The sequence below is a fragment of the Drosophila subpulchrella genome, chromosome 2R, assembly GCF_014743375.2.
Source record: "Drosophila subpulchrella strain 33 F10 #4 breed RU33 chromosome 2R, RU_Dsub_v1.1 Primary Assembly, whole genome shotgun sequence".
In the NCBI taxonomy this organism is placed as follows: Eukaryota; Metazoa; Arthropoda; class Insecta; order Diptera; family Drosophilidae; genus Drosophila; species Drosophila subpulchrella.
In genome coordinates this window covers 3,367,286-3,379,278 of record NC_050611.1, presented here as the reverse complement: position 1 = coordinate 3,379,278, position 11,993 = coordinate 3,367,286, and the positions used below count along the sequence as shown (strand labels likewise).

The window sequence follows — 11,993 nt, the reverse complement described above, 5'->3', positions numbered from 1 at the left end:
TATAAGAGGAGTATATCAATATTTTTATAATGCGTGTGTTCTTGTGTATATATAGTATTTCATTTGGTCGAAGCTCTAAAAATTAAAATTCATTTCCAAGTGCTGGGGTGCTGGTTTGTATCATTTTTTTACTTTGTTTTTGCCTGGCTTCGATTTTTAAATTTATGTACAAAACTCGTGCTTCAATTAAGCGCAACTCGCTTAAACAACTAATACGAAAAAGTATCTACAAGATATATATATATTTATTCGGGTATATGTATATAAATATACGCATGTGTGCCAGTGCGAGTTTGTTATTTTCATTATTCCGTTTTGTTTGCTTTTGTTTATATATGCCCAAGTATTGTTTTGTATCTTTATGCCTGACACGCTCGCTCAAAGCGGCGCAAAATCGTTAAAATTTTATCGCCCCGATGGAGAACGTGAGTGTGTATCGGGTATCGGCTGTATCTTTTGCCTACATACGAACAATCTAGCTAGCTGGCCCAGCCACCACCACCGAATTTTCACACTTCGTGGCAGTTTTCCCGAAGGGTGTGGGCCAAACACTTTCGGCACTCGCTGTGTGTGTGTGTGTAATCAAATATTCCTGATGCGATTTCCGTTTTCCTATCAGTTTGTGGTTTTCTTCCTAGTAATTTTATCTCCAAAAACAGTTTTACTATCGCCCGTTTCAAAATAATTTGCTATTTATTAGTTTTTGTTTTGTTCCGTTTGGACTTTCCCCAAAAAGCAAAAAGCCAACCGAAGATCTATCTATTAAAGGCATGTGTTTGTGTGTGACCTTATCTCGGTTTAACACATATTTGCTGTTGATATTTTATAATTAATTTTGTTTTTGCCTTGCCTGCTTTCGAAAATGCCAGCGAACGCCAGCAGTTTTGATTATTATTCTCCTCCTCGCCTCTCTCTCTCTCTATTGGATTATTTATTAATGAATTTTGTTGCTGGCATTTTTGAATTTAGCTTGGGTTATTTATTTAGTCGCGTACTAATTTGATTGCAAATGTTTGCATATACATACGTATGCAAATGATGCGGTTTCCCTATGTGTAGATATTGCTTAGCGTTGAGTGTATTTCGGATTAGTTGTAAGGCTTACGATCCATTCTACTGATTAATAAATTGCACTTTTCTTCGGGAGCGAGGTTGGGGAACTGGTGCTGCAGGTGTTGGATCTACTCTTTTGTTCCTTTTGTGTAGTTATCTTTCATCACCTCAGTTGCTGTCGGTATTCTGCAGATTCTCCAGCGGCGCCACAAGATACATTTGCGTTCCGCACAGCCACAGAAACGCTGCAAAAGAGACGAAAAGAGGCACAGAATGAATGAAAATGCTATTCGCCTTTCTATGGGTGAAAATACAAAATGATGTAATGACTCTACGCGGCCGATGTTCATTAAAAGGCCAACCAAAACAGAAAAAAGAAAAACACAACACGAGGGAATGCGCTAAGCCAAAAACCGAAATAATACAAAAAAAACAAAATGGAAATTAAAACAAGAAAGTATCTCAAAGTCTAGTGACACGACTATAAGATGCCCTCTATGTAGGGTAACTTTCTTAAAAACGGTATGATGAACATTATTTTTGGTATGTGGGTAGATAGGGATATTACAAACAAGTTCCATCAAAATAAATTGATATGTCAGCAAAAATGTTATTTGTTATAATAGATCTATAGTTATCAGAAATTCAAAATACGCTTAGGCCTAGTAAGCTTTGTAGATTTTATGCAAAGGTTTAATAGTTTACATTATTAAAATAAAATTTTAAATGGTATTTGTAGGTTTGTAATGACTGAAAAAGTTGAATACCATAGAGCTTAGCAAGTTTTATGGGATTAATAGATCCAGTTGTTCAAACGGACAAGGTTAATGGTTCTATATCTGATTGGAATGCAACTTTTTGCCATGTTACAAACATAGTACGTGTTCAATATACCATTTTATTCGATTAGCGGGTATACAGAAAACACATCCAAAAAGTCAAAACTCAGTGTAGTAACGTCTAAAATAAAAGCAAAGCCAAAGAGTCGTATGAATGACCGACCACGACCGCTGCCGAGTGACGAGCGACAAACAGAGCGAGATGGCCAAAGAGGGAGCGAGAGAGGCAGAGAGTACGTAGAAGATACATTATTTGTGTATAATGACTACTTGAGAAAAGCCAAAACAGAAAATAAACATAGACAAAAACAACAACGATAGCAAGAAAAACGAGGCAAAGAAAACGCAAAACACGAAATGTAATTTGTATAATTTGAGTCTCAATTCCATCAAGTGTGGGAAATACGCCAAAAAGAAAAATTATATAGCCAACTCATAAAGGAAGTGGGAAGAAAGAAGGGAAGCGAAGAAGAACTAGCCAAGTCGCCGAGTTCAAGAAAGCTGGCTCTAACAAAAGAGTTTACTTTGCTAATGTAGCGTAGAGCTTGAAAGGTCACAGTAGATCGTTAAAAAGAAAAACAATTAAAAGAAGAAAAAACCTTAGGATCGGTCAGTCAAGCTTATTTGGGCAATAGCAAAGAAGTTGAATGAAAGAATGAAACTAGAGCAATTAGCAAATAATGAAAGCATAAACTTAAACCATATACCATAAGTTAAAATGGTCATAAATGAAAGAGTCCAGAAAAACAACCAAATATTATGAAAAATCAAGATCAAAAGTTTAGAAACTAAAGAGAAATCATGTACCTATATCATTAAAGTTGAATTTTTCAGTTTCAATTTTTCAGGGTTGCCAGAGAACTCCCTTAGTGCTGAATATGTCTAAACTTGACATTGATGCATATAAGAAACACACCCAAATTCAAAGCTATGAGATTTCTGTGAAACCCCCAAATGCTACAAAACAACTAATACATTATAAATATTGTTTCTCAATTTAAAATGCTTTAAACTTTTTTAAAAGATTCATTCAATTTTAAACAACTGTATGCAAACTAAAAACAAAATCGAGTTAATCATACATACAAAATATCTTTTAGGTACAATTAAACAATGCAATAGTTAAATGGGCCCAACCCATTGTCATTTTGACCAACGAAATAGTTACCCTTCCAACAACAAAATAACCCAACTTACCATTTTATGGTAGTTGTACTGTTTAATAGTAACCAAAGCAACAAGATTATGCACGTCTATTTTAAATAGTTCCATTTTTTACAGTTAGGTAACTATCCGCATAAGTAAATTTAACCCATACAATTTTTTGTGTGGTTTTGATGGTTTAAAAAAATATTCTTATAGCGAAATAAGTCTAAATGCAGTGTTTTTAACGGAAAAGATTGATTCAAGATAATCGTTTAGAATGAGAAAAGCCAAAAATTATTCTCTGATAAATCCATATTAGATTTCAAACAACTTTCGAAATTCTTTTTAAATATATACTATACTGACAATGTTTTGGTAAAAATCCAAGAGCCTAAAATGAACCCCCTTGAACATTAAATTCCCAAGTGCTTAGCGTAGGTATGTGTAACTAAAAACGACACTCACCTTGTGACTAAGCGGAACTCGCCACCGGGGCATTGGCAATCTGCACGGGCGGCTTGGCCAGCGATTCGGGGACTCCGGATCCGCTGGAGACGCCGGAGGGCATGGGCAGCAGGGTGCTGGCGGCCGAAACGGTGATGGCCGTCTCCTTGGCTTCCGTCCGCGAGGCTGCTCCTCCGGCCGTGGTCGTGGTCTTGGCCAGTTCCGGTGACTTGGCCGCATTGGAGCTGAGAACGGGTGGTGCCTCCTCGGCGAGGGCAGCGGCCTTGGCCTCGGCGCGTATATTCAAATTGGCCGCCACCTGATCAATGGTCGTGGGCTTCTTGGTCATGGCCCGCGGCGAAGTGGCTGCACTGCATCCAGAGTTGCTGTTACTGCTGGCATTACTGCCAGTGCTGCTGGTGGGACTGAGCAGACCCGGATTACTGGTGGCTGTCTTGGGCTTCTCCTCGGCCCGCACAGTCAGTGGTTTGCTGATGGTGGTCGCTGCTGCACTGGAAGCCACTGGCTGATTGCGAAAAGCCAAAGCCGAGGGATTGGGTATGCTCCTAACCGAAGCGTTCTGTGGTCTCACCAACGCATTGGCATTCTTGGGTTTCGCGGAGGTGGTGGTGGTACTACTAGCGTTGTTGCTGCCAACGCTGCTGGCCGCCTTGATGGAGATCTTCTCCCTGGCCGTCGCCGATTCCGAAAGCATATGCAGATTCTGCAGATCATCGCCGTTGCTATTGCCATTTGAGTTCGAGCCACCCGATGTGGTGGTCGATGGTCCACCATTGCTGTTGGCGGATATGTTCTGTTTGATTTTGTTCAATGCAGCCTCCAGGCTGTTGCTCGTGCTGTTGTTGTTGTTGTTGCTGTTACCCGCGGGCGGTGATGTGGGCGCCAATTTGGCGGTGGTGTTCCTGCCCGGGTTAGCTGATAAATCAAGTATATCGGCATCCTTGGCTGCTCCTGCTGCTCCCGCTGCCACAGCCGCCTGAACTGCTGGCCGAAAGTCGCGCAAACTCGTTTTCGACTTGTCCAATGCGGCAGTGCCATTGGTTTTGCCCTGGCACCCAGCTGGCGGGGATTTCTTTGAATTGGCCTCTACCTTTGGGCTCGACTTTGATGGAAACGAGTGTGGAGCCGTGGCTGTGTTGCGCAGATTTATTAATGCAGGCGGTGATGTGCGATAAGCGTTTGAGTTTGAGTTGGAGCTGGAGTTGCTCTTGTTCCTTTGCCCGCTAAGAGCAACTGACAGCGGCGGCGACTTGACAATCGCTGGAAACGTGGTCATCGGCATGGGCAGCGGCATTGGCGGCGACTGGCTGGTCCTCTTGGCCGCACTGTGTCCTGGCTGCTTGGGCAGAGCCGCCGGTGGTCCCATCAAACGGCCACCGGACGTTGCCGGTGGGCTAAGAGGCGGCATCGTTAGGCTCTTGCCCCCCTCACTTTGTTTACCAGCCGGCAATCGCACTATTTCCAGGGCAGGCACATGGCCAGTTGGCTCTGGAAAGGCATAAACCGACGGCGTGGTCCTTGGCCTGGGCGTAATCGTCACTTGAGCGGAGCTGGGCAGGCTTAGGCTCAAGTTGGCGGGACATGTTAGGGGCAGCGTTGGCTTGCTGCCCATTTCGGGCCCATAGGAGCGTATCTGAGGATTGGGCAGAAAGGTGGCCGCCTGCGTTTTGTGCATCTGCATTTTGGCCGCATAGCTGGCCATCGCCTGGGCCTGGCTCATTCTCGCCGTCTTGGCCGCTGGATGCGATTCGTCCAGGGACAGGGAACGCTTTGGCTGCTTGTTGGCCGCACTGGCTATGGAACTGGGTGTGGACAGGTAGCGTTGCATGTGGTACATATTCCGGTTGGTTGGAACTTCTGGCACTGCAAAGTGTCCACTGTTTGGCTGGCGATTGTTGTTGCTGCTCAGCGGCGGTTTGACGGGGTTCGTTTTAGCTAGGCTCTGCTGTGCCACAGGTTGATGTTGCTGTGGGGTTTGCTGTTGCTGCTTGGGCTTTGCTGTCACTGTTTGTGGAGCAATTGGCGTTGTGCTGGGGGTATAGGCCTTGAACAAACTGGGCGGCAAAGGTGGTGATGTGGGCAAGGTCAATTCCTTGGTTTTTGGCACTACCACCTGCTGTTGCTGCTGCTGCTCTGGTTCCGTTGTGGGCGTGGGCGGCGGCGTGGGTGCTCCACCCACCACCAGGCTACTAATGCTCCTAGCCTCCTCGCCCAAGGTGCGATTTAAAGCCTCCGAAGTGCTGGTACTGTCCAATTTCAGCTGCTGGAGAGCCAGCTCTCCACTGGCCAGCGAATGGGACCTCTTAAAATCCAACTTGTGATTCGGTTTGGCCGTGATCTTCACCTTCATTTTGCCATCCGTCTGCGAGGAGATCTCCGCATGCAACTTCTTGCGCTTGCCATTCGCATCCTTGGGCTCCTTGGAGTGCTTCTTCTTGCGTTTCCGATGGGAACTGGATGTGGTGGTCGAGGTACTGGCATCGGCAGTGCCCAAACTACAGGTGGATCCGTTGGTGGAGCTAGAGCACGAGGACATGGGCGAGGCATTGGGACTGTATTTGCTATCGGGATTGGCGGCAACACTTTGCACCAAGGGCTGCTCAATGGGCTTCAGGCCAATGTTCTTGGCATAGGTCTCCAGATCGAGTTGTTGTTGGACCGAGGAAGAGGTATCCTCCAGTCGCGGACCAGCCGACAAGGGTATGCTCAGCTTGCTCTTCATGCTGTTCAGTTCGATCTTCAGCTTGGGCAGATGGCCCACTCCCTTGCGATTCGCCGTCTTTAACTCGAAATCCTCAGCATCGACGTAGGATTTGCCCAGTTGCGAGGGAGGAATGCTGACCACAATGTTCATGTTGGCCTCCAGTGGCTGAGGTTCCCGTTCCCTCGGCAGGAGATCCTGCTCCTGCTCCGGTTCACTTTTAACCTTGGACACTGCATAGTCACTGTAGCGCATGTCGTTGCTCCGGAGACTCTTGAAGGTGCTCACCGGAGACTCGGGTTCTGGTTCCCGTTTACTCATGGCCACTCGCTTGTTCTTCGACGAGGGCGAAACCTTGGGCGATGTCTTGCTACGCGCCTTGGAGCGCGGTGAAACGGAGTCCATTTCCGATTCCAGGTCCTCGGCAAAGGTCACCGATTTGGCCGACTTGGAGCGACGCACCGAGTGCTCCGGTTCAATGTCCTGGTTAATCCTGGATAGGTTGTTCTCATCGTTTTTTGCTCGCTCGTTCTCGTAGAGCAGAATCCGGTAGCAGAAGGCCATGGGCGATTGCTAAATGGATTCGCAGAGGGGAGAAAAAGATGGGAGAAAAAAAGGGCAGGTTGACAAGGGTGGAAAATTGAAAGTGGACATTGAACGCTAAACTGCCGGCACAATTGGATTGGGTTTCCCCTGGCCAAAATCTATCGGGTAATTGAGATAGACCACAAAAAGGGACAATAGACCGACCCACACAGAGGGAAAAAGGGCGTATTTTACACTTAAAACTGACCGAAGATGGATCGGTTTTTAGGGTCTGCTCTGGCAGCTGGAACTCCGCAAATCAAGAGACTTTATAATCCTATTTCCCTTTAGGATATTACGAATTTTACATTAACTGTAGTTCTTAGAATGTAATATGTTTGATGGTTTCTAAACAGATCGATTTTATTAACATTGATATGATAAGTTAAAATTATATTGTAAACTATACACACATATTTCTAGTACTTCGAAAATCAAAATGATATTTCTTTTTTAAGCTGTTGTATACAAATACTATGTCATGGTTATAAAATCTTTAAAAAACTTGTTTTTACTTGTTAGAATAGACCAAGTGATTACTAAGCTAGATATACATCCACTTATTCGCTCTGTGCAGGGGAGAAGTATGAGTTAAAACATCACTTACCCGACTCCAGTTGTAGCAGTATCCCACGTCCATCAGCGTGAAATTGGAGGGCAGAACCTCGTCCTCGTAGGTCACCTCCACCTCAACCAGCTTGTTCTCTGCCTCTATGTTGTACTTGGAGCAAAGGAAGCGTTTCAGCAACTCCACCCGCAATCCGGCGGCGCATTGCAGGTAAATGGTGGGTGGCACCTCGCCAGGACCGCACTGATGCAGCATGGCAGGATGGTATTCCAGGGATAAGCTGTTCGATGGAGAAGATAGAAGAGAAAGGCAAGGATTTGCTTAGCTTAACCCGTCAACGCTTCTGTTCCCCCCCGCGATGGAAACTTACCTAACAAGTTCCGTGGTGGTGAAGAACTCCTGCTCATGGGTCGTTTGTTCATCCACCAAGTCCTCGTGCTGCTCCTCAAAATCCGCCAGCTCCTTGCATTCCCTTTGATAGAGACCCGGCACCAGCTTATAGATCAGCGATCGCAACGTGTCGTCCGATTTCAGATTTAGTTCGCTGATTTCCTTGCCTCCGCTGGCCTTGCAATCCGGACAATAGACCGTTCGCAGCAGATGTTTCAGTATGCAACTGCGGCAATCTGTTGGGGAATTATAGATGGAACAAAATAATATAAGATAGATTTTAGACTCTAAATGAGCTAAGAATATGGGATTGATTTTTAGTCAAGATTTAGAACTATTAAACAAATACTTTAGTAAGAAATAAGATAAGTTAAAAATGAACACTACCTTTTTAAGAAGTACAAATTTTAGAATGGATCAAAGCATATATTAAATTTAATTATAACTCTTGTGTTCGAAATAAGTGTGAAAAAGGATCCAACTTAAAATACATAGAAGTGATCTCTTCAAAACTTCAATTGTTAGCATGGTAACCAAAACTCAGAAAACTTTACAATCTAAACAGGAAAAATTCTGAGTGATAAAGGACTTATAAATAAAACTTTTTATGATCAAATCTATTGTTTATTTATTAAACTAACTGAGATGAATTGAAAAACACATGCACAACATCTAGTTTAAGACTTGTTTAAAGAAGTTTTATCCTACTTGTATGGATATGTCAGAGTTTTATAGAGTTTCGAATCACTTACAGGTGTGGTAGCAAAAGTCCACTGTGGTTGGATCGATCATGTAACCGCGACAAAGTCGGCAGGTTATCAGATCGTGGAACTGCCGCACATCCCGAGATGCTGGGGATGCGGAACCCATATCCGAGTGTGGTACCTCCGGTTCCACCGATTTGTGCGTGATTTTCAGGTGCATATTGCTGCCTATTCCTCAATCCTTACTTTTAGTAGCCTCTTTTTTGTGGTCCTGGAAAGGGAAACCAAGATTGGGGTTAAGGGGCGGCATTTCCATGTATGGCATGTGCTCAACAAGTGACAAGTGACAACTGATGATGGCTAATCAACTGTTAGGGTCTCCTCATAACGATGACAAAGGGTAGAAGAGAGCGGGCCACAATGGCCAAACAAAAAGTAGGAAAAAGACACACAACTGTGAGAACCAGCAGACAGCCCGCAATCCCATCGCCTAACCATCATCACAGCACCATCATCACCACCATCATCATCATTGTTGTCGACATTTGTGGTTGTCGCTCGTCAACAAAAATGCCACAGAGGCAGATATATCAACCGTGTATCTGTATCTTGTCCCAAAAGATATGGCAACGTCAGCACACTCGCACAATACAGAAAACTTTAGACTAGTAAGGCAGCCATCCATATCCATGAATCGGAACAATGTGCTGCAAGCTTACAAAAATATGAAAAAAGAAAAAAAAAAGAACACAAATGTAGCAAGTTTGTGGGCGGGTGGGAAGGGGGTTTTTGGGAGGTGGGGTCTTTGGTCTTTCGGGCGCCCTTCGTGCCACAGAGGGCACCTAGCCGAGAGAAGCCGAGGAGAGCCGAGAGAAAAGCACAGAAAACGATGCGATGTGCACTCGACGGTGTACTTGAAGCTAGTTTTAGCTTGGCGCCCCTTCTCCTCGGCTCTTCGGAACCCCAACCCCCCACTTTTCCCCATAAAACTACGAAAATTACGCTTTTGTGCCCTGCACACCAGTGGAAACTGAATTTTCATCATTATGGCGATGCCCTGACGATGATTACGAGTTGATGGCAGGCAGCCGAGAGTTCAGGGCAAAGTTCAGGGCATTGTGGATCAGCAGGTTGTTCGGAGACCTCGTATCGGAAAAGCTTGTGGAGCTCATAGAAGGTTTTTAGGATATTGCATTAGGAAATTGTTTTCCAAATTTTGGGTGTACTTTCTTGGTAAGTTTTAAAACTATTCCTATTTTATTTAATTAAGTTCCTATTCTAGATTTTAAGAGGGTTTTAAGGTATATTAAGATACTATTATGTTGCTTTCCTAGTTAAATATGTTAGTGCCAGTAAATACACTAGACGGGATTTGTATTGAAGTACGTTGTATTTAACATTTTAAGCGTATGCTACTACTACTTTGCATTGGAACTACGTTCCAAACGTAATATTCTAAGGATGTTTTATAAAAAGACATATATTTCGAAATTCTTAGAGATTGAATTTATATTCCGTACGAAACTGATAGACGGAAAAACTAAAATGAAAAATATGGTACTTAATCCTTTTTTAAATTTAAGTGTTTTTCAAATAAATTAAGGATGTCCTTAATTATCTCTTGTTCCTTCTTATCTCTGTGTTCCTATAAATTCTAAGGACTTCAAATTATATAAAGCAAGACAAGTTTGCTTGTAAATGACAAAGTACTCTAATCACTTCCGAAATATAAAACGACATGTATTACTGTAGATATTCTACCTTATATTCAAAATGAAAATGGACTTATTTTCGATTTCAGTCTATCTAAAACTCTATTTATAGCTGACAGGAAACTTGAGATTTTAAAATTGTCAATATAACGCATTACGGCATGCATTATTCATTATTCAACCAAGTACTTCGCAAATAAGACCACCTATTAATCCCACAGCCACCCCAAAAAAGCCGCCCACTTGCATAGCGCAACCAAAAGTCGCATCGCTCGCCCATTTTTTGTCTCCGGTGCCTTTTGATGCTTTTCGTTTGCCGCTCACGCGAAAATGGCACGCAAAGGGAAGAGCGAAAGGAGGGGGGCAGATGGGAGGTGGGAGGCAGAAGAACGGAGGCTGTGCTAGCAAAACAAAAAAGCAAACAAAACAAAAACAAAAGGCCGAGCGGCTTGAGCTAAAACTAAGGCGGGCTGAAAAGTGGGTGGCTTGTGTGGGTGGGCCGACGCCCACTCAGCTGGAAAATGACAGTCCAACATTTGATGACGCTGTGAAATTGATGACGTCGCTGGCGAGCGCTTTTCTTGATTTTCTTTAGCCCGCTTTCTGTTTATACGCCGCAATTTCGTAAAAGGCGCGCACTTAAACACACACACACACACACATGGTCGCAGCTTGAAAGTGTCGGCAATAACAACAATTACAGTTAGGCCGGCACGAGCGCCCGCAGGGTGGTTACACACACAGTCACACTTTCTTTCCCACTCTCTCTCTCTCCCCACACACACACACACGCAACAAGCTGACACGAAGAAGAGACTCACAAAAAAAGACGAAAACATGGACGAAAATGTACGAAAATGTAATATCGTAACACTGGGAACGATTTTTCCGCGCCGCGTCCAGAGTTCAACTGAAATCCAATTCGAGAAATCCCAACTGCCACTTGCGCCCAATTCGCCGTCAAAGCGAGAGCACACGACACACACAAATTTGTATCTATTCGCCGCGGCGAGAGAGCCGACGACGACGACAAACAAACTTTCTACTTTTGCGCGGGCGCAATTTCGCCGCTAGCCGTCGTTTTCGCCGCACGACGAAAATTCCAATACGCGGCGAGAATAACACGCACGCACACCAAGGCATTTGTGTTTACAAAATTTTCACCCATACACACACACACAGAGGGAAATTTTCGTGTTTTTTTTTAATTTTCCCGCATACGTACTCAATGCAATTGCGTTGTTACTCGAAGATTTTTCCTCTGTGGCATTTTCCTCCTGGATTTTCCATTAAACTAAATCCATTTGCCGACACCCACACACACGCGCTTTCGATTACTCCGCTGCTTTTCCTCCTCCTCTGCTTCTTCCGACACTTCAGCTGCTGTTATCGATTTCTCGTACACGCACAGATTTTCGCTGCCTCTCTGTCGCACACTCTCGCGCCCTCTCCCTCTCTCAATGTTTTGAGCTCGCGCCGCGAAAAATGTTTATTCTCCGTTTCACAAAGTGCTCGTCTCGAAAAGTCTCCACAGACTGATTCTGATTAGACCTGCTGGCGCTGTCGCTGCCCAAAACGCGCGGCTCGCTCTCTTGTACGCATGACCGCGAGAGAGAAAGAGCGACACGAGGCGGACACGAGAGAGCCGCACGAAAAGAGCCGAGAGAAAAGTCAACCACTGGCCTACCGCAGCGCTGCGCGAGCAGGATGGCGCGAGGGCGCTCGGCAACAGCAGGCCATCTCCGTTGCACTCCCTCGAATTGGGCCCACAGTGCGACTGTGTGGGTGGCGGCGTTCCTAATTGAATCCAACTGTCAAATGAGAGAGATT

The 11,993-nt window shown here is 44.5% G+C and overlaps 1 protein-coding gene across 2 annotated transcripts; it reads right to left on the bottom strand.

Moving 5' to 3' along the window:
- Nucleotides 1-318: 318 nt before the first annotated feature.
- Nucleotides 319-11,719, bottom strand: LOC119549874 (protein suppressor 2 of zeste). 2 transcript variants are annotated; one of them, XM_037858173.1, is made up of 6 exons: nt 11,389-11,719; nt 8,500-8,722; nt 7,728-7,983; nt 7,397-7,637; nt 3,504-6,777; nt 319-1,298 (listed from the first exon to the last, which is right to left on the bottom strand). In XM_037858173.1, exons 2-5 carry the CDS (start codon nt 8,669-8,671, stop codon nt 3,511-3,513), a joined length of 3,936 nt encoding a protein of 1,311 aa, XP_037714101.1. In that variant the 5' UTR covers nt 8,672-8,722; nt 11,389-11,719; the 3' UTR covers nt 319-1,298; nt 3,504-3,510. The 2 variants fall into 2 exon arrangements, with proteins under 2 accessions (XP_037714101.1, XP_037714102.1); XM_037858174.1 differs by lacking the exon at nt 11,389-11,719 and adding an exon at nt 10,985-11,059.
- Between the last annotated feature and the right edge of the window lie 274 nt (nt 11,720-11,993).

What these genes read in the sequence shown, in the direction of transcription:
- LOC119549874 (XM_037858173.1), bottom strand. Translation starts at nt 8,671, where the DNA reads ATGCACCTGAAAATCACGCACAAATCGGTGGAACCGGAGGTACCACAC. An exon ending in ACCACCACGGAACTTGTTAG is followed by an intron (nt 7,638 to 7,727) that starts GTAAGTTTCCAT and finishes TCCATCGAACAG; the next exon opens with CTTATCCCTGGAATACCATC. An exon ending in ACTGCTACAACTGGAGTCGG is followed by an intron (nt 6,778 to 7,396) that starts GTAAGTGATGTT and finishes GAATCCATTTAG; the next exon opens with CAATCGCCCATGGCCTTCTG.